The sequence below is a fragment of the Protopterus annectens genome, chromosome 5.part0 (assembly GCF_019279795.1).
Source record: "Protopterus annectens isolate FY-2018-M chromosome 5.part0, PAN1.0, whole genome shotgun sequence".
Lineage (NCBI taxonomy): Eukaryota > Metazoa > Chordata > Ceratodontiformes > Protopteridae > Protopterus > Protopterus annectens.
In genome coordinates, this window is record NC_056735.1 from 1,695,518,765 (window position 1) to 1,695,541,829 (window position 23,065).

Here is a 23,065-nt window from a genome sequence, read left to right on the forward strand (position 1 = left end):
CTTTACCTGTGGGTCTGTGCAGATGAACTGTGTGCACATTACATTGCTGTTTCTACACATATATCAGATTCACATATTAATTGCAGGCCCTGGAGTGTGTGTTGTGCCTTTCACATACATCTACTGTAACAGGACAACTGGGGAAACTATCCGTGACAGTGTGACACTTGAGGGGCTTGTCTGGGCCAGACTGCAGAGTATGGATGTCTAGCTTGCATCTATTTGTAGGACTGGGGCTGATCAACAAAGCAACTGTACACCGTTCATAGTTATACATATCATACTAGTATTTCTATTCAGATTTCTTTACCTATGTACCCTGTATGGAAAATGTATTTGTTGCAGTACAATTATTTTTTTCTATTCAGATTGCAGTTTACAACTGTAGAACCAGATTGAGATGTTAGCGGTGGTCCCTGGATTCAAATCATGCTGTGTGTGCAAAACTGAACTACAGGCTTAGTCCTTATCAGACTGAGCTAATGAGGAGGTGTTGTGCGTTGCTTGTGACATTTCTATTTAGTACATATTTTTGTGCACAGTACTTTTATTATGACATGTTGCATTATTTGTTTCCCATCAGTACAAATTATGCATACACAACAGACATTGGTGTCACTGTTTGTGAAACGTGTGCACATTAGCTGGATTGCACATTTGACTGTTTTACAACTACATACTGCAATTTAGATTCCCGAGTACACAGTGTAGGTTTTAAGTCTGCACTTGTTAGCCTTATACATTTTTCAGTACATTCACAGCTACATACAGTTGAAATTGAAGGGTTAACACAGGACAATGCTGGCAGACAAACAAGTAAAACACATTCTGATGGAAATGTGTACTGTTGCTTTTTTTTAGTTATTTGACATGTCCATTCTAAAGTATGCAGACAAGCAGTGCTAAATCAGTTCAACTCAGTTAATGCATTCTGCAGGTACAAGTGAGATGACACAACCCAGTGTTTGGGATCACCTTTATTAGTTTTGACATACATATCTGTGTGCAACTCAGAAATCTACAATTACTATTCCTGCATGATCTGCACAGGGGAATGCTCTTCATTTTTAACTGTTACAGTAGCCCTGACATGGCACTTTCTTGGCAGGTTCACGCACACACACTCATACATATTCTAATATTTCTCTCCTGCATATTGTACGTTGTTTGCTTCTGATATCTGTATTACACAGCAACTGGAAATACTCCATTGTAACACTGGCAGCCTGACACAGGCATTTATTCCTGACTTTTACAGCACAATTATATATACAGGTGGTACTACCATTACTATAATTTTGATTTCTTACTGCTAATAGTAGTGGGTATTCTGTACTCAGCATACTGCAGATGCAGCCGTGCCAGTCGGTGGGCCTGAGCCTCAACATTCTGGGACCTCTCCGCAGCAGGTGTATGGGGAGACATCACACATTAATCACACTTGCACAGTCACAAGTTGAACTTTTTCCATACTTAGTTAGAGATACATAAGACTGCATACTTACAGACAGGTGGGACATCCTGCGCTCGAGCTTCTTGGATCCACTGGTCCAAGAGTGCACCCCTCCTCCACTTCAGGTCATTATGGTGGTGATGTACCTGCTCACCAGTCTGGGGTATGCCAGTGGCACTGGTGAGATCACGTGCAAGCTGGTCCCTGCAGCAGCCTACTAGCATGCTTTTTAACTAAGAGCCCAACCATGACCCTTGATGCCCCAACGTTGCAGTCAGAAGTGAACACCATCACCAACGCCAGACATTTTGATCCTGCTGTGAGTAATCCCAAATGGCTATGGCTGTATTCCCGCCTGTGCGATTTAATAGGGCGGTTTTCCCGCACATTTTCTTGATTGGCCAGTTTTAATATGCTGCACTATGCTTAGCTCCGCGCAAATCCACACAGCAATGCTTAAACCAGGTAAGCAGAGCTGAAAGCAGGTAAGCAATGCTTACACTAGCAAAGCATTGATTAAATCTATTGTTTCATTAAATTTATAAATTATTTTTTACATTTATATTTTACATATTCCCACCCTTACTGTGCTATACGTGAGCCATATGGCTGACATCTATCATTCAAATTCCTTAAAAGTTTATTAAATAATTTGGCAGAGAGGGATTTAAACCGAGCATGTTCTACATGCTATATCATGGCAGTACTACTACGCTACAGCAGCTTGATGATGTTTTCTATCACAGTAGCACTTGTCTATCATTTTCATGATTTCAGCCAGGCTAAGCATAGCACTGTGCACTGCTTAAACTTCGGATTTATTTGATGAAAAAAAAAACATTTTTTTAATTTCTATTGCTTTCTTCTTGCACTACTGCTTCCATGCACGTAGGACAAGATTGCATACATTTGGGGGTGTGCACTTGAAGTCTGCTACCTTCTAGGTGTTTGTCTTTTTTTTTTCTTTTTCAATGTCCGCGGACACTGAAATGTTAGCTATTTACATTTCAGTGTCTGCGGACACTCATTTACTATAAAATATTAGAACCAGGCTCTAATATTATATAGATTGACACTCATCTGAGTCAGAAAGTGCAGTATGGCACTTTCTGAGCGTAAGGGGCATGTTATATGTGTTTGCACTGCTGACACATGCCCCCTGCACTCGCTCCTGGTTCATGTCCATTTAGATTAGATAGCAGCATGCCTTCATGCATATGCAAGGCGTGCTGCTATTCTAAAAGGACACAAACCACTCCGTGCAAGAATAGCCTTATTCTTGCACAGAGCTTTGTGAATCCTGGGGAACATTCTATTTTACTTCTTTGTGAAGTAAGATCAAAGCATTTAAGATATCTGGTATCTGCAGATTAAACAACAAAAAATGATTAAAGCAATCTCAAACATATGTAAACTGGTATAGTTGGAGCACTTTTTCAAGTATGTATTGGGGTTAGTGACTTTTTCAGTAATTACACAAATAGCTTCGCCTAAAGACAAAGTACATTATTTTTGCAGAAAACATTTTAAATGGCACATTTTACTTAAAGTTATTATATACTAGTGTATGGAGTGTCAGAAATATGCAGCGCAGTGTAATCTGAGATACAAGAATGACTACTGCACAGAACTGGAGCTATTACTTTTTGACTAAGTCCTTAAACCAAAAATGCATTATTTTATAACTATTACCTGTTTCTTTGTAATCACTCAATACAGAAACTTCAACTTCTTTGAAGAATGTTTTAATTCTTGTTCCATCAGCATGCTCCACAATTGTGACGCCATCTGTCCCCAATACTGTGACCACCTTGTCTTCACGATTTAGCAGGACCTTTGATACAATGGAATAAAGATTATTTTATATTTATTGACACATATTTGTGTGATTTACTGAAAAATCACCTGCAAAATTCATAAATGAAGGGGACGATAGCTCTGCAGCAGTTCTGGTAATTTACATATGCTGTCTCGAATGTATGTGAACATCTAAACTGTGCTGCAGTCTCCTCTGTAGATCAAGATGTATCCTGAATTTTTTAAGCAAATTTAAGGCAATATAACCATATGGCAACCAGATGTCAGTACTACTATACCTCAGAGTCAAAGGTCAGGAAAAAAGTACAGACGGCAAACATGTTCTCCATGGAATGATTGTTGACTAGTAAAGGTATTAATAAATGCATTGCAAGCCACGGTACCTTTTAACCAAAATAAAAAAAGAAGTTATGTACTGACCATAACGTTCCATCTGAAAAGTTGTACTTCATTTGTCTTCAACCTGTTGGATATGGATCCTGTACGGATCCAAGCCAGCAAGTTCATGAGCATCTGCTCCAAGCTCCTCTCCCTACCCATAGTACACCACTCCCACCTTCCTTCCCTCAGATCGAGTTTGCTGCCCCTAACAAAGGAACCCAATCCAACAAATATCAAAATTCAACTTCCACAACAAAGCCCCAAAGGGGATACTCTAATACCTACAAAGCCAGCAGGTTCAGGGGAATGTGGAAGGGATGTTGAAGATAAATGAAGTACAACTACTCAGATAGAATGTTATGGTGAGAACATAATTTCTTTATCTGAAGTAGTTGACTTAATTTGGTCTTCAACCTGTGGGATAGAGTCCCCAGCTATTTATACCCTAGGGTGGCCCTCATGGAAGGATATTCCAAAGCACTGTGGAGCCAAAGGATGCCCGGCCTCTAGATACCAGGTCCAATTTGTAGTGAGAAACAAAGGTATGAGATGAGGACCAAGACGCCGCAGGACAGATTTCAACCAAGGATACCTTGGACCAGAAGTCCACAGACGTGGCCATGGACCTTGTAGAATAAGCTCTAACCTGCCCCAAAAGGGGCAAGTCCCTGTCTTTGTACACTTGAGAAATCCATTTGGCAACAGTAAACTTGGAAATGGGTTTACCTAAAAATGGTTTAGAGAAGGACACGAATAACTGGTCAGATTTTTAGAAGGACTTAGTTCTGTGCAAGTAAAAATGTAGTTGTCTATGAACATCCAGTAAATCCAACTTGTATTCACCTTTATTCTTGAAATTTGAAAAGAAAACAGGTAAATTGATAGTGTGATTTATATTCGCTTCAGAGGCCACTTTGGGATGAAAGGATGGGTTAGTACGAAGAGAGACCCTGTCCTTATGAAAAACCATGTAAGGAACTTTGACAGACAATGCCTGGAGTTCGGAAACTCTCCTGGCTGAAGTGATAGTGACCAGAAAAGCTGTCTTCCAGAATAGGAATTTTAGATCTACAGTTGCTGCCGGTTCAAAGGAAGGAGCAACTAGGGCTTGAAGCATCACAGTAAGGTCCCATGGAGGAACGGGGTGCTTAACTGGGTGATGCAAGAGAAAGGTATCTTTGATAAAGGCTTTGCACAATCTAGAAGACACCAAAGAAGACATATTTCACCAACATGAAAACTGGAAACGGCTGCAAGTTGTACCTTCACTGTAGATGAGCTGGCCCCTTGTTGAAAAATATTTGCTAAGAATTCAAGGATGGCCGGGACTGGGGACAAGAAGGGATCCAAATTTCTTTTAGAAGCCCAGATGGAAAAACACTTCCATTTACTATGGTAAATCCTCCTAGTGGAATCTTTAAGAGCAGCCACCAGGATAGACTTAACAGAAGAAGACAAACCGGGTGTTCTGGCAATTAGGGGAGCTGGAGCAGCCAAGCCGTGAGCTTCAGATTGACCAGGTTCAGGTGAAGACCCTCTAATGGGTGAGATATGAAATCAAGATTGGGATCCAAGATCCAAGGAGGAGCTAGAAGATGAGATCAGAGGAAAGGGAACCACACTTAGCGAGGCCAAAAGAGAGCAATGAGGATGACTTTGCTCCTCAGTCGACGAGCTTTCTGCAAAATTCTCGGAATAAGAGGTAATGGAGGGTAAGCGTAAAGAAGAGTGGGAAGCCAAGCATGGACTAGGGTGTCTCTGGGTAATTCCCCTGGTGGGGGGTTCAGAGCAAAAAACTCACTGCACTTTGCATTAGAAGGAGAGGCAAAGAGATCGCAGCAAGGCTGACCCCAGTCTAGAAAGATCCGTTCCACTACTGAAGGATTCAGAGACCACTCATAAGGCATCAGGATAGAATGACTGAGCCTGTCCACTAGAATGTTGGCACATCCCGGAATATGCGTTGCTACTATAAAGCGACTGGTTGAAATCACCCATTCCCAAACTCTCATGGCTTCATGACAAAGGGGTAGGACCTGGTCTCTCCCTGCTTGTTGATGTACCAGACTACTGACATGTTGACTGATTGGATTGCAATTGTTCCCAGAGGAAGAAAGGCATGAAGGGCCTGCAATGCTAAAAGGACCACTCTCATCTTAAGAACATTGATATGCAAGCTGGTCTCGGTTGGGGACCACATGCCTTGGACTGTCCTTCCCAAGCAATGCCCCCCCACCCTAGCTGAGATGCATCCGTGGTCACTGTGGCTTGGGTCAGGGCTGCAAGAAATGGGCGTCCTTTGAGAATATCCGCAGAGTACATCCACCACAGAAGGGATGCTCTGCAGGCTCTGCTTAACTGTATTGGGTGACTGAGTGGAAGATCCAACAATGACCATTGGACTGCCAGAGTCCACTGTAGAACATGCATGTGCAAACGAGTGCATGGGAGAAGTGTAATTGTGGCCGGCATAGAATGTCCGCTGGTGGCCAAGACGAGTGAGCAATGGCCAAGACATGCAACTTCAGATTTCAAATTCTGTCCAGGGTTAGGAAGACTTTTGTCTGCAAGGTGTCTATCCGTACTTTGATAAACTCTATTACTTGGACAGGTTGTCGGCAAGATTTGGCAATGTTGACAGTAATGCCTAGATGATCTGCTAGGTGTAGAAAATAGTCCCTGGCTTGGCAAAGTAGATGCTTGGTGGAAGTAGCAAGGAGCCAATCATCAAGTTAAGGGAAGATTTGAATCCCCTGGAGTCTCAGGTGAGCCACTGTTCATAGGTTCATAGATTAGGTTCATAGATTAGTACTAACCTTGGTGAACAACCTGGGGGCTGTGGTGAGATCAAAGGGTAGCGCTCCAAACTGATATTGACTGGATCCCAGCCAGAAGCGAAGGTACCTCCTGGAGCTCCTGTGTATCTTTATGTGGTAGTAAGCATCCTGGAGGTCTAACGAGCACATCCAGTCCATCCCTTGCAGGTAAGGCAGGATGGACTGCAATGTGACCATACAGAATTTTTCTTTGGCAATGGACAGGTTCAGGGTTGACAGGTCCAGGATGGGCCTCAGGTCTCCTGTCTTTTTTGGCACCAAAAAGAACCTGGAATAGATGCCGAATCTGAACTGGTCTCAGGGGATGGGTTTGATGGCTCATTTCTTTAGCAGCTCGATAACCTCTAGAACTGCTGCCTCCCTTTGCACAGATGGTACATCCCGGAGGTGTTTGGGTGGTAATGGGGGAACCACAAAGGGAATTGTATCGTCTCTGGATATTATTTGTAGCACCCAATGGTCTGATGACACGGACTCCCATGCCGTCAGGTGCAACAACAGGTGACCCCCAACTAACTCCAGAGCAGGGCAGCCAGGCAACCCCTCAGGGATGCTGTGCGGGTCTGTCCAAGAACGATTCTCAAGACCCAAAATTTCTCGGACCCCTATTGCCCTTAGGGCGGCATCTGTCTTGACCCCCTCTGCCTCTAGGGAAGATGAATCCTGAGCATCCCAGGAATACTGAGACTTCTGGAACCACATCTTCTTTTGCCCTCTCTGATTCTGGGAAAAGGATCTTTGAGGGTTAAAGAAGCAGGTCCCAACGGCAGAGAGTGTCTTCCCGTCCTTCTGCTTTGGACCAATGTGTCACGGATGGTCTTACCAAACAAAGAAAAACCATCATAAGGGGCATTTGCAAATGATGCCTTGAAGGGCTCTGAGAACTGACACAATCTAAGCCAGGCATGGCACCTCATGGCAACGTCAGACCTAGCAGCCCTAGCCACTCCCTTGGTAGCATGAGAGAGAAGGCTCATGGAAGTATTAGATACAGCTGTAAGGGTGGCCATTCTCACAGAAAAAGTGTTCTTATCCTCCTGCGAAGTGGACCCCAGGGGCGACTCAGTGAGTTCCTTGACAAGGTCGTGCTGCAGTCGGATAACATGGGCCAAGTAGTTCAGCTCCCTTATAGAGAAAGTTGCTGATGCATATGTGCATTTCCCTAAATGATCCATCAACTGGGACTCTCTGTCGAGGGGATGGACTGAGGAACTTTCTTGAGCCAGTTTCTTCTTGGTGGCTGCTGCTACCACCATCACATCTACAGGTGAACCCTTGTTCCTTGCAGGTCTGTCAGAAGGGGGGTTTAAATTTTGTCCGGGCATTTCAGGATAGGGTCCACAGTGTCAGGTTCCTTCCAAGCCCACAAAGTGATTAAGTCCACTAGAGGGTCCATGGGAGTGGACACTCAGGAAGTAGATGGGCCCACACTGAAAGCCTCCAGGAACACCGACTTATTCGAGGAAGGTTTTGGGGAAGACCAACCTTCATGCTGGAGCAATAGTTCCATGATGTCTCCAAAGGAGACATCCTCAGGAGGTGATCTGGGGGAACCTTCCCCTTCATCTAAATTGGTGTCCTCGGTGAGAGAGTCCAGGGAGGAGTCCAAGTGCCTCCTCTTGCATGTATGTTTGCGGGGAATCTCTCCAGTAGGACTATCTGGAGATGGCTTGCAAGTGGGCTGATGTTCCTCAAGGGAATCTGTCTGGGGCACTTCGGGCGCAGACTGTCCCAGGGATAAAATGACAGGAGTCGCACCAGAACCAGGGGGAGTCGGGGCAGAATCCATAGAAATTGTCAGGGGTCTCGATCCAACAGAGAGAACTCATTCCACTGCATCGAACGCCGAGGGAGAGTGGACCACCCGGGACTCCAACACAGCTGTTGCTCTCCCCTGGTCTGACATGTGGACTGGAGCCTGTCCCGAGGGAGGCGGAATGCCGAGGGGATGGCCCAGATCTGACAAAGTTGGTGGCAATGGGAAAACCTCCACCCCCTCGGATCTGACGCCCAGGCTACGGCTCTGAGAGATACTGGGATCTGAACTAGTCGGATCTGACGAACTCAAGGCAACCGCCGGCATCGAGGTAGCAAGTACCAATGGTGCAGATGCCTTGACTCAGAAAATCCTCGGATCCATGTACTCCAAAGCAGCTGGTCAGATCATAAAAGGAGAAATTGGTGAAAAGAAGGGGAGCGAGCTACCCCCACCAGCAAGAGAGGAAGCTGGGAGGACTCCCATCTGGATCTGCATCTGAATAAACCTCCTCATCATCTTATCCATTTCTAACTCTGAGAGGCTACAGGTGGAGCGCGATGAGGCGACAGACTCCGACCTAGTCTGTCAGTGTGCCAATGCCCTGGAGGAAGACCTCGTTTCCTCCAGCTCCTGAGAGAAATGTGGAGATCGGAGCTGAGGGGAGACAGATCTAGAAATAACATGAACCTTAGGGGGAGGCCCCGCTGGGGTGGAACAATCCGGGGACTACTTCCTATGTTTCTCGGCCTTGTGATCTCTGTCATGCTTTTTTGAATGACTGGAATCCCCTTCCCTAGGCCTAGAAGAGGGAGGATGAGTCCTGGCCTAAGAAGGGAGACAGAGCTATAAGTAGTAACAGGGACTGAAGGAGTGGTCACAGCCGTGACCGCAGGAGAAGAAGAAGAAGTGGCCACCTCAGTGTCAGGGAGGAGGCCTTTCAAAACAAGTTTAGCCCTGCGGTCCCTCAGGGCTTGAGGGTTAAAACCCGTGCAAACACTGCAATTTACAGAAAGGTGGGACACACCCAGACAGACAAGGGACAGAGTGTGGCCGTCAGCAGGTGACAATTTGTGGCCCTACCCTGTGCATTTCCTGAAAACTTGTTTAGCCTGATCAGCCATAACAGTCTAAACTACACACTCGGGGGAAGGGGAGGAATCACTGACTAACTTTTCTTTTTTAATTTTTTTTTTAAACTCTTCAAAACACGATGCACAGTGAAAGTGAGTTGGAGAGGGGTACTATCCTGACTCACTAACACTAAAACTGTAAATCCTATCACCAGAAAAAAACTCAAGTACTTATGATACCCGGAGCTTGGAGATCACGATGCTGATCGCAAATGCAGCAAATGAGATCTGAGGGAAGGATGGTGGTAGTGGTGTATTATGGGTAGGGGAGGAGCTTAGAGCTCAGAGCAGATGCTCGTGAACTTGCCTGCTTGGATCCGTACTGGATCTATATCCCACAGGTTGAAGACCAAATGAGGTTAACTACTTCAGATCTATTATTGTTTGTTAAAAACATCAAACTATAAAGACAATAATTTCCAATAAGTGAAAACACTGTACATGCTATACAAAAAAGGCTAAGGTAAAATTTTATACATTAAGATGTGGTACTCCAGTGGGAGGAATGGAATGAGAAATACTGTAGCAGTATATTATATGAGTTTTCATTCATCCATCTACTCACAGCCTGTTTTTAGCATCAGTACCCGTGTCTCCCTATCATAAGCAATATTTATGTCTTGCAATTGTGGCATGACTTTAGAGAGTGTGTTAGTCTCTATAAAGATGGCCAAGTACAGCTCTGTCTTCAGTGTTTCCTGTAAGAAACTATAAGAGTTATGAATTTTAACTTGATCAACTTAACTACATGCTGTTCAGGGCTGACCTGAAATGAAGATTTAGGAATGAATTTCAGTGCAAGGGACTTTGTTGAAATTCTTTTGCTATGTTGTTGGGCACCTGTATACAACTACAGACTTTTTTCAACTCAAATACACTACAGATTATAAACAATACATAAAACTCCAAATTAGAATTCATGGCTTTGTAATGAGAAAGAGTAAATTGTTCCTTGCAGCTGACAGGGAAACAGTTATGCCACCTCAGCTCAACTATTTATTATACTGCTTTATCATAAATCACATTACAAAACAGCTGAACTGTAAACATACAAATGTTTTACAAAAGTTGGGAAAAAGACTAATGACTGATCTGTCTTTAATGTAATTTGTTCTTTCAGGATACTGTTTCAGCTATCTGTGAACATCTAAACTGAGATGCAGTCTCCTTGCCCTGCTTTTATTTTATTAATTTGTTCCTTGATAAACGAGAAAGTCAGACTGAACCAATAGCCCATTTTCAGCAGAAGTATGGGAAGAAACAACAGATTCAAAAGCATTTAAATAGTAGTTTTAACTTTCTAAAATACCTTGAACTGAAACATTTTAAAAATATGCTTCACTTGCAGGCTGAGCTTTTACAAAGTCCTCCAATGTTTTGCTGCATTCTTCACAACAAAAGCACAGTTGTGCAAGTTGATCTTGCCATAACAGTAGATGCTTGAATTATCACTGCTGCTGCTGTAGTACCCTTAGCTATACGAGCTGTATCTTGACATGGATATAACAGCTGGCCAGCTTCTAAAACTTCAGGGCACCTTCCACACACCTAAACTGTCAAACAGCTCGAGCTGAGCTGACAAAAAGACAAGTTTGAATGCAAAGTTCTTTAGAGCTTTCCTGCCAGCAGACAGAGGGAAGCTGAGCCCTAAAAAGACAAGGCTAGGAATAACAACAAATAAATGTACACACCCTGGCATAAAAAAAACACCAAAAATAAGGGGGGTGGAGGGGAGCAGCGGCTACTGCAGCAGCAATCATTCTAACATCTACAGTTATGATAAGTTCAAATTACACAACTGTACTACATTGATCATATTGATCACTGCTGCAGTGGCTTTAGTTATATGGGTAGATTACCATAGCTAACTATATATGGGAGGTGGAAGGAGAAGGGTCCAGGAGACCCTGGAGAATGGTCCTAAAAAAACATATCCTAGACCTAGAGAAGAAATTCAGCTTATAGTGTTTTGCAAAGAGTATTCATAGAGGACCAAGTAGCAGCTTCTAAAATACTTCTAGAATCCAGCCCTTTCCGAATTGCCATAGAAGAAGCCAAGGTCCTTGTACAGTGGGCCGTGACCTTCCTTGGAATAGATTTGTCATGGCAAGTATAACAAAATGTAATAGCCTTAGACAACCATTTGGAAATAGTCTGTTATAACACGTTGCCCCTTCTTACTTTCACAAGAAATGAACAATTGATCCGATGATCTAAAAGATGGTATCTGAGTTGTCTGTAGACATCCAAGGTATAAAATATTCTTTTTCCCTCATTTTTAGGTTCAGGAAAGAAAACGGGAGATGGAAAATTTAGCTTAAAGTAAACTCTGATACCACTTTAGGCATAAACGAAGGGTTAGTTCTCAAAGAAACCCTGTCCTTGTTGAAAATGAGGTAGGGTTGATTCACCATAAGAGCTTGTAACTCAGGTACTCTTTTTTGCAGAGGTCAGAGAAACCAGTAAACCTTCCTTCCATGTTAAGAATCCTAAATCCATGGATATTAGTGGAAAGGGTGGAAAGGTATATGGGAATATTCCTCTCTAAAGAAAAGCATCTGTCTTCCAGGCTTTCTTGTGTGGTGTTCTGGAACATAATATTGCCAATTGATTGTTCAGAGAGGAGGCAAAGAGGTCCATTTGAGGAACTACCCACAGATGGATCAAATCTTGGAAGACCACTGGATCTAGTTTCATTCATGAGGGTCTGCCCTGGTCCTGCTCAGCTTGTCTGCCTTATAATTTTGCTCTGATGGAATGTAGGATGCCTGCAGAGTGAGTCTGTGCTGTGAAGCTATATCCCAAGCTAACATGACTAGACTGCAAAGAGGGGTATGACCTGGTTCCCCTTGCCTGTTGATGTACCACATCACTATGATATTGATCAAAGATGGTTCACAGAACTGAGTGCCTTGATCATGGCAAGGATCTTCTTGATATTTATGTGCTTGCATTTATCCTTGGTGTCCCACACCCCCTGGACTTTTATCTCTCCTAATGACTGCTCCACAAGCAAATTTGAAGCATCTGTGGTGACTGACTACTCTGGAGTAAGCATGGGGAAGAGGGAAAAAAGTTTACCATAATTTTCCATCTGTGTCCAGTTTCATTCTTTAATGATTGGGTTCAGTTCTGACCCTCAAATCATCCAACTTGGCTGCTTTTTACAGCTCATGGAACACTGACAGCTCTTGAGCTCCTCTCCTACCCATAATGCATTAGTACCCTACTATACCTCAGATCTTGTTTGCTGGCTTTAGTGAATAAAGGAAATGTATCTATACCAGTAACTGGAGGCTCAAATAAAGGAACATTGGTTCCTTTAGCATCTTCTGATCCTTCCAGAAGTTAAATTGGTAGGGGGGGTTGGAGGAGGGAAGGTGAGGAAGAATGAAAATGGATAACACATATGGAATGTTATGGTAAGTACATAACTTTTTTATCTGATGTTGTCATTTTCATTCATTCATCAATGAATGGGACAGACTCTCCAGCTACCTCAATCCCAGGATGACTTGAAGGAAGGGTGATCCTGAGCACTGCTGAGCTGCAGGCTGCTCTTCCTCTAGAGACCAGATCTAATCTGCAATGAGCAATGAAGGTATGAGGATTAGCCCAAGTTGCAGATGCACAAATATCACCCAAGGAAGATCTGGACAGAAGTACTGAAAAAGTTGCCATAGACCTTGTGGAATGAGCTTTTAGAGATTTTGGCAAAGACAAACCCAATTTGTTGTAAACAAAGGAAACACAATCCATTAACCATTTGGCTAAGGTCACTCTGGTAACTGGTTTGCCCAATTTTGAGTCCAAAAAGGAGACAAATAATTTATCTGATTTCCTGAAAGCTTTTGTCCTATGAAGGTAAAAACATAACTTGTCTGTGCACATCTAACAGGTATAACATATACTCTCCTTTGTTTGAGAAGTCTGGAAAGAAGACCAATAAGTTAATAGTCTGATTGATATTGGATTCTGACAACAGCTTAGGAAGGAAGGATGGGTTGGTTCTTAAGGATATCCCTATTCTTATGAAAAATTTGATAAGGAGGCTTAGAAGATAGGGCTTTAATTTTTGAGACTCTTCTAGCAGAGGTAATGGCCACTAAAAAGACAGTTTTCCAGGTTAAAAAATGTTAGTTTGCATCTTGCCAGTAGTTCAAAGGGGGATTGGGTTAAGGATTGTAACACTAAACTCAAATCCCACTGGGGAGTGGGATCTTTAAAAAGATGTCTTGAAAAGAAAGGCACCCCTTAAAAAGCCTCAATAGTCTGGAAGAATCTAAAGATGAATTATTGACTCCTATATAAAAATTAGAAATGGCAGTTAGTTGTGCCTTAACAACTGAGGAACTAGCTCACTCTTTAAAAATTGCAGCTTAAAACTCCATAACTTTTGGAATTCTTGTGGAAAATGGGTCAATATCTTTTTATTGTGGGCAAAAAACAAATCTTTCCCATTTGCTTTTGTAAAGTTTTCTAGTGGAAGCTTTGTGGGATGATAAGAGAATGTGACAGACAGGAGAGGAAAGCCTGGGCTGTATAGCTATCAGCAGAATTGGAGAAACCGTGCGGTCAACTTAAGACCTAGAATGTCCGGGTGTACCGAGTCTGTTGAGTGAGACAGGAGGTCCAGAGTTGGATCCAGAGTCCAAGGCTGGCGAAGGAGATGAAGTCAAAGAAAGGGAAACCAGATCTGATTATGCCAATAACAGGCAATGAAGATGACTGTGCTATTCAATCATGATGCTTTCTTTTTTTTAATTTGGGAATTAGAGGTACTGGGGGAAAGGCATAGAGGAGAACAGGAGGGGGCCAATCTTGGAGAAGAGCTTCTCTCGGTGACTCCCCATGAGGGGATCAGGGCAAATAACCTGTTGCACTTGTAGATGAGGGAGATTCAAAAAGGTCACAGCTAGTTTGGCTCCATCAATGAGAAATCTTTTCCACCACTCTCATATTGAGAGACAACTTGTGAAGCATTAGAATGGACCTGCTCAGCTTGTCTACTATCACACTGGGTTTCTCCAGGATGCATGTTGCTATCAGAAATTCATTGGATAAGACTGCCCATTGACAAACTCTCAAAAGTCTTGACAAAGGGGGTAAGATTTGGTTCCTCCTTGCTTGTTGATGTACCAGACTACTGACATATTGTCTGTATGAATCACAATGGCCTTGGAAGAGAGAGTGCCTTGACAGGCCTGCAATGCTAGGAGTACAGCTCTCATTTCTAAGACATTTATATATGTATTGGCTGCTTCAGGAAACCATGTGCCTTGGAATGTCTTTCCTAAGAAATGCCCCTCCCCATGATTTGGGAAGCGTCCGTGGTCACTATTGCCTGGGCTGATGAAAAGTGAGGGAGCGACCTTGAAGAACTTGATTGGAGTAAATCCACCAAAGGAGGTAATTTTTGCATGCCTGAGATATCTTGATCTGGGCAGATAAAAACTGCTGGAGAACAGACTACTGAGTTGCTAGTGTCCATTGAAGGATTACCATGTGATATCTTGCCAATGGAGCCAGAACTATTGCAACAGACATTGAACTTAATGTTTGAAGGATCATTTGAGCCAAGAGAGAAGAATTTTGAATAATCTTTTTGACCTGGAATCGTATAGTTTGAACCCCTGGGAGAGGAAGAGAGGCTGTCAAGGAAGAGGTATTGAATAAAGCCCCTAAGAACTGCAATATCTGAGTCGGAGTTAGTTGAGATTTGTAGTGACTGATAGCAATTCCTAGCTGACAGCACAATTGGAGTACATGATCTTGTGCTTTCCTCAACTGATGCCTGGTCGGAGTGGTTATGAGCTAGTCATCCAAATAAGGAAACATCCAGAATCCTTGTAGTCTCAAGTACACTGCTACCACTGCCATGCATTTGGTGAACACCCTGGAGTCTGTGGTGAGACCAAAGGGCAGAGCTCTGAACTGGTAATGACTGGCTCCCAGCCAGAAGCATAAGTATCTTCTGGACTACCTGTTCATTTTTATATGATAGCATGCATCCTGAATATCTTGAGCACATCCAATCATCCTAGCGCAGAAATGGCAGAATGGACTGAACCACGACCTTTTGGAACTGTGTGTGTTGAACTGACTTGTTGAGATTGCTGAGATCCAAAATTGGTCTCCAGTCCCCTGTTTTCTTTGGCACTAAAAAGAATCTTGAGTAAGTTCCGCACTCTTTCTGGTCTGGGGGAACCTCTTGGATGACTCTTTTTTTTCTAGCAGCTTTTTTTATTTTTAGTACTGCTGCTTTTCTCTGACTGGATGAAACATTGGGAATTTTGTTTATTGTACAGGGAGGAGAAAGGAAAAAGGGAATTATATAACCTCTGGAAATAATCCTCTGCACCCATGAATCTTTTCTAATTTGCAGCCAGGCTCTCTGGTGCAGTGATAAATGACCCTTGACTGCCTCCAGAGATGGCCAATCAGGCCTTCTTTCAGGAGCGATGGTAGGATCTGTCAGAGACGGTATCTCTAGATCCTTGGTTATGCAGACTGCCTCTGTCACGTGGATGGTGTCTTCCATTAGAGTCCCCCCCCCTGCCTCTGTGGGATGTGGATCTAGCAAGGGACCCTGGGACTTTTTGAACCACATTTTCTGATCACCTCATTGATTCCTGAAAAAGGTCCTTTTAGGGGTGAAATAATGTAACCCCACAGCAGACAGGGTTTTACCTTCCTGCTTACACCTGGATAGTATGTCTTTAAACTTGGGGCCAAATAATGAACATCTGTGAAAAGAAGCATTGATGTAGGAAGACTCAAAGGCTTCATGAAATCCCACAGGTGCATCCAGGCATGCCTCCTAATGGAAATGCCTGAACCCGCCACCCTTGAGGTACCTTCAGCTGCATGTAAAATGAGCCTCATGGGCAAATTTGAAGGGGACAACTGTGAGGCAATAGGACTTTCTGACTCATAATTAACGGTCCTTTTGAGGGATTTGGTGAGTCCTTTAATCAAACAGCACTGATGTCTAGTATAGTGTGCCAAAATATTTCAGTGATCAAAGTGCAAAGATCGCTGAAGCATACACATACTTCCCAAATCTGTCTATCTACCCCCAGCAAGGAGGATGAACAGAGAAACTTTTTTGTGGCCGCCGCTATGATCATAGCATCCATAGGTGCTCTCTTATTCCAAAGATCTCTATCCTTAGGCAGTTCCAGAATCCTGTCTGGTCTTTTGGGGATCTGCTCAATGGTGTCTGGTTCCTTCCACACCCACCAAGAGATCAACTCAATGAGTTCATCAGCGGGCAGAGTCACGGAGGTAGATGGGTCAGATCCAAACGTTTCCAGGAGTACCAATTCCTCTTGGGAAGGGTTGTCCGTAGACCAACCACCTCTTTGTTTTAGGATCTGTGGAATGTCTCCAAAGGAGACATCATCAGGTGATGATCTTGGGGACCCTTTTCCCTCATTGAAATCAGTATCTTGTGTGATGTCTCTTCCTAGGGACTTCTTTGGCAGGATATTCTGGAGAAGTATCTGAAGAAATCAATATACCCTGAAGGGCATCCTGCAGACTTTGAGCTGGCTGTCCTTGTGGAGTAGGATGTTGAGACTCTTGATGTAAAGACAAGTGGTTCTGGGAAGTGGAAGATGAGGAAGGTAGACACGTCCCTTCTCCTGGAGCAGAGAAAACTCTCTCCACTATCTAGAAGGCAGAAAGTTCTGGGAAGGAAGAAGCCAACAGCTCTGAGATGTGCTTCCAAGCTGTCATCTCCCTCTGATCCAAAGGCAGACCACTTGAAGCAGGGGATAGAGCAGAGCTGTTGATGGCCAAGGATCCGAGGGGCAGAGATGGCTCCAACAATCTCAGAGTCGACTCTTACACCCTGGATCTTGCACTGACACTCTAAAAGTCATCCAGCTCCAACATGCTCAGAGCAAGTCCACTCACTGATGGCACTGGCATAGAAGATACGGTGAACTTTGGATCCAATATGGACGAATCTGTGGTTGTCAGTTCCAACTGCTCTGAAACTGAAGGTCAGTTTGGAGAAGGAGACAAAACTAATGGAGTAGTACTTATGAAGGGCTCTGGACCCAATACAGCAGGAGACAGGAGAACCCCCATTTGTATTTGCATTTAGAGAAATTTCCTCATCATCCTATCCGCATCTGCTTTGATCAGACGTCTGGAGGATTGAGAAGATGAAGCAATGGATGAGGTCCTGGAGTGGTGGCATCTCTCCAGGAACAGGTATGGAAGACGGGAGGGGACAGGATCCAGAGACAAATCATATTGGGTCCAAAGAAGCTTCTTTGAATCCGAATAGGTCGGCTCCAATTACATAGATTTGGCATCCGAAGTTGAAGGATCTGAGTGTTTTTCCTTTGGATCCAATGAAGTTGTATCTGATAGTTTAGGTAATTATTGAGGTGGCTCTGCACCAGTAGCTGAGCTCGGAGCAGAAGATCTGGAGGGGTCCGAAGACACTTCTTTGCCGCTTTTTTGTCTCTTTTCTTGAGGGGGGTTAAATCCTAGGTACTGTCTGAGAAAAGATGGAAGGAAGTAAACCTTTCAAAATAAGCTTATTTTTCCGATCCACTAAGGCTCATTGATTAAAGGCCTTACAAATATCACACAGCATGTTCAAAAGAGCTGGGCCTAGACAGTAGACACACAAATCATGTGCATTTGACAATGGTCTCTTGTGGCCACAGGCCTTGCATTTTTTAAAACTTTTTTTTCAGGCATTCCAAGAATATATATATATATATATATATATATATATATATATAGCCAAAAGGCTATCCACTAAGAGAAATGGAATTTTTTTTTTTTGTTGGAAATAAGGAAACATTAAAGGGAAAAAAATTACCAGCAATGGTAACAGAGACTACTGATAGGGTATGAAAGGAAAGAAAGACAAGAAAATACCAACAATGGTAATAAAACTTACACTAAAAAGAGTAGAAAGGGTAAGAGAGGGCTATTATAGAACAGAGATAAAGGAAAAATATATTAAATCTACTTTTTACTCACAACTACAACAAATTTCGAGAACTAACTGTGACCATGTCCATATGGAAAGGCAGTAAACGCGATCTGAGGCAGGCTAGGGGATTAATGTATTATGGGTAAGGTTCATAGGTTGGTACAAGGCTATCGGCCCTAGGGCCTATACAAGCCTAGCCATAACAATTCCCTGGATATTTAAGAGAGGAGCTTGAGAGCTTTCAGTGTTCCATGAGCTGTAAAAAGCGGCTAAGTCGGAACTGAAGTTCGGATCTGAACCCAACCATTTAGGAATTAATGAGAATGATAACATCAAATCATTGATTTTTTGGATATCTGTTGCCGCCACCAAGTGGTTTCTGTTCTGACAAATCCCAGTCCTGGGATCTTAAAAGATAAAGGGTGTTGATGCTGGGACCAAAGAGATTTCAGATACCACAAATGACACAAAAAAACAAGAAAGATTTTCACTGTTTTCTTGGAATCACAGCTTGTGTAAGAGATCTCTCACCCAAGAGAGAGATTCCTGACACTTTGAAAAAGACTCTGTAAAGATAAGCAAGTTGTATAAATATGGAAAAGTGTGGATATCCTGCAGCCTTCAATGAACTATAACTGGAATTAGACACTTTGTGAAAATTCTGGGTGCAGTGGATAGTCCAGAGATTAAGGTAGAGAACCGATAATGTGATCCAGACATACAAAACCTTAACAAACACCTGAAGTCTGGACAAACAGGGATGTGATGATAAGCATCATATAAGTCTAGTGTTACCAGGAAACTTAAAAGAAGAGGTAACAGGTTATGAAGTGACATCATTTTGAATTAGGCACTATCACAAACAGGTTTAAGAAAGAAAGATCCAGTACTGGTCTGCAAACATTTTCTTTATTTGGCACTAGGAAGAAAAGAGTCTGATCTGGAGGAAGAGGAAATACCCCTAAAAGGAAGGAATTTCTTCCCACTGCCATCTGTAACCTTGATGAATGATATTCAGAACCCATTTTTCTGAGGCAATCTGTTGACAAAGAAAAAATGGGGATTAAGATTTCCTGGAAGAAAACAGGACCAGTGGTGGGACTGGGTCACAAAGTCTCTTAAATAGTCATTCAGACATATTGGACTGCCCTTGGTTTTGGGAGGTTAGGGACTTCTTTTTGGAACTCCCTTGACATTCCTTTTTTTACCTGAATTTTGCGTAGACTGTTTATTTTGTTTATTTTGTTTGCTGCCATAAATGGAAGAGGAGAAAGAAAATCTCTTGGACAACTTGGAAAAATCTGAATAATCTTAGAGATTTCTGGATAAACTTGCCTCTTTCATCCCACTTTTTGATCACCACTGCAACACAGGGACCAAACACTAAAGCTCTATCCAGGGAGAATTTAAAATCTCATTTTTAACATTATCTGGAAGGTTCCTAGAATGCAGCCATGCAAACCTCCTTACACAGTACCAGTGGTCATAGTAATACACCTGTAAGTGTAAGGTAAGTGTAAGGTAAGTGACCTGTACTAAAGAAGAAACGTTGTTATTTAAAGCAGATTTTTCCTCACAAAAATAAACTACAAATAAAACATTCCTCATACTTTCAGAATTTGTCAAAACAAACTTTAACATATGAACCTGACAATTCAAAATTTGGAAAACTAAAGTTGCCAAAATATACACTTTTTCTCATATACCTATCAATAATTTTCCAATCTTTATCAGAAAGAGTAGGATTTGAATTAACTAAGCGCTTAGAAGCAGGAGGATCAACTAAGGCTGTAGCTGCTGGGCCAGGTTTGGGAAAAGTGTATACAAATTAAAAGACCGAGGGATTATATACATCACCTATTAGGAGCAGCTGTCTGAATAGCAGGAAAGTTGCAGGCAGTAACACACACATCCTCTAAAACTGACAGAACAGGTAGAATGGGTGTAGGTTCTGGAAAATCCTTCTGTAGTAACTTATAGTGTTTTCTGAGGGACTGAGAAACCTCAGTGTTCTCCCACTGAAAACACTGGCACATTCTGGCAATAGTCTCAGAGAAACCCCCACAGACAGAATCAGAAACTGAGCTCTCCTCTGAGTCTGAATCAGAAATCTGAGGACAAAACCTTGAATCTTCTCTGCCTCTTCCTGTTCAGAATCAGTATCTTGAATCCCTTCAGGAAAAGAGGAATTCCTTCTCTTTTTCCAGAAACTACTTTACAAGAAGGATCAACTGCCTGAATTAAACCCCGAGTCAAACCTAGTAAACTATTCTTGTCTAAAGAAATTTGAGGAGGAGTATATACATGCTTGGTTTTCTGTTTCTTTTTGGCCAAAAAAATGGGGTCAACTGTGTTACTAATTGCAATAGCTGTTTCCCAAAGGATGGGCACAGCATTCTGGCACAACAGGAAAACCTTCTCTGTTACCTCCCCCAGGACAAACAAGAGTGGCTTTCCATTGCCCACTGAAGGCCTCCAGCAGCCACAGAGGAGTCCATTGTGGCTGTAGGTGTTACACCAGGTGGTTCTGGGGTAACAGATGAGTGTTCTGGGGTATAACAAATGGCCACAGAAAAGTCACCCACCTCCAGCTGAGGCAAATTGCTAACCTGCTGTGGTGGCAAAGGTTGTTTGCTTAACTTTTTCTTTTTTTGGCTGGAAGAAGGACCAACCTTGAGACCAGTAGGTTGTTCCATGGTCAAGCCAAAAATGGTGCCTCCTTCATGTGGAAGGCAAGTAGCAAATGCTGGTAAAAACACCAGTCCACAAAAGTTATTTTTTTAACAACAAAACGCAGTTAAAAACACTTTCAAATACTATGCCTGCCCCACCAAGGAAAAGCGCACACAATTTCTCCATAGAAAATATGTTTTCAGTTAATTAACACTACTCTTAAACTAAGAAAAAAAACAGTGCTCTCTTTAAAAGTATGTCTTGAGACAGTCCACTAAAACACAACACTCCTAGCTTTAAAATAACTTTCCTGAATAAAAAAGTAGTAAAACATCTATAAATTAAAAAAAATGAGAGTTTTTCCCACCCAAAGGAAACTTATCTGCCAGCAAAGGAACGCACTAGCTGACCCTCAATTTTCAAAAGCCTCAGAGGAGTGTACTCTTTGGTGGCCGTAAAGCTCTGAAGGGCTTTCCACCCAAACTTGTCTTTTAGTCAGCTCAGATTGAGATGCTTGATAATTTGGGCATGTGGAAGGTGCCCTAATGCTTTGAAAGCTGTCTAGCAGTTATATCCTTGGTAGAATATAGTGCATATAGCTAAGGCTACTGCAGCAGTGGTCAATATGATGAACATCTGATTTAAACATAAGTTTTATGAATTACTGCTAAAGCAACAATTTTCATGCTAATATATGGCAATTTATTGGACCCATTCTAAAACCTAAACTATTTCTAAATTTTTTCCAGATTGCAATATGAAGTCATACATCATCTTCAATCACTAAAAATTATCTAGCAATGTTTATTCATCACAGGCAGACAATTTTGGTTTTCAGTGGTTTTAGGTTTAAAATGAGTCATTATTTGTCATTGTTTTTTCCAGAGGCAGCTTTATAATTAATCTTGAATAAAAAAATGTTTACTCTGGATTTCCAAAGGAACTACATAAGTAGCTAAGTAGCTTATTTGTCTTGTAAACATTTTACAAAAGAGCAGTCCAGCTGTCTTTGCTGCATTAGGATGACTTGTGTGATCTGTGCTGTAAAGGTTTGGTTAGCACCCTTTTAAGATCACTATGACATCATCATTTGAATCAACTTTCAGAAGCCATCTTATTTTTTAATTTCTGTCCAGTTTACCAAATATATGGAAAACATTCCTGCCATGTGTTATGGTAAGAAATGGACAGATAGGACAAATCATTTGGAGGATTTGGTTGGCATTCATCAGTTCCATTTCAACAGGTTTTAAAATATTGCAATGTATCTTACCACCCTTGTTCTTGCTACTTTCTTTGAAATGAACTTTTGCATCCAGGGAAATTCCCAGAATACTTTATAGCTGAGACTGACGTAGCTCCTTTACTGTAGTTTCACTTTTCCTAATGACTTATTGGCCAAGCATACACTGAACAACCAAGAATACATCAGGACTCTGGTGCATTTATCCATGCAGCTTTCATATCCTAACAGTATGGCTATGATCTCAAGCATGCACATCTTGTTATAGTTTACTCATACCTATTCTGTGATGTGTTAACACTGATGACTGCAAACTTGGAAATAAAAATTACTCTAAGAAAGATGCAAAAATACTTCATGACAGCTTGAATAAACTCTGTACTTGGTACAACAATAAAAGTTCTACCATCAATGTTAGGAATTGACCTTCCATTAATCATCATTCTCCCTAAAACAGAAAAAAAAACCATAAAAGCCATAAACAAGGCACTAACCAATGTAATTTGGCAAGCACTGTTAGAAAGTAGTGGTCTTTCTAACCTTGCTTATCTGATAATAGTAATACTACTGAAACTATAAGACATTTTTTTCTCAAAAGCACAAAGCAAGCTTCCTCAAAACTCTCTGAAAATAGTCCTAGATAGTTATTAAATCTTACCAATCTCATCACTGGACGACCATAGCATAAACATGGGCTGTAAGAAAGCACTATTTCCACCTCATCTATTAACTCGCCAAACTTCCCAAAAGGCTTCTCTTTCCCTACGCACATGACTCTTAACACATCCATACCCTTAGTCCCACACCTA

The 23,065-nt window shown here is 42.2% G+C and overlaps 1 protein-coding gene across 1 annotated transcript in view; it reads right to left on the bottom strand.

Moving 5' to 3' along the window:
- The window catches only part of SPAG17 (sperm associated antigen 17), a 3,638,922-nt gene that overhangs the window by 1,165,933 nt on the left and 2,449,924 nt on the right, over positions 1-23,065 (bottom strand). The window contains exon 30 of the mRNA XM_044071485.1: positions 3,146-3,287. Coding sequence (XP_043927420.1) covers positions 3,146-3,287 — 142 coding nt within the window. The remainder of the gene's footprint in view (positions 1-3,145; positions 3,288-23,065) is intronic.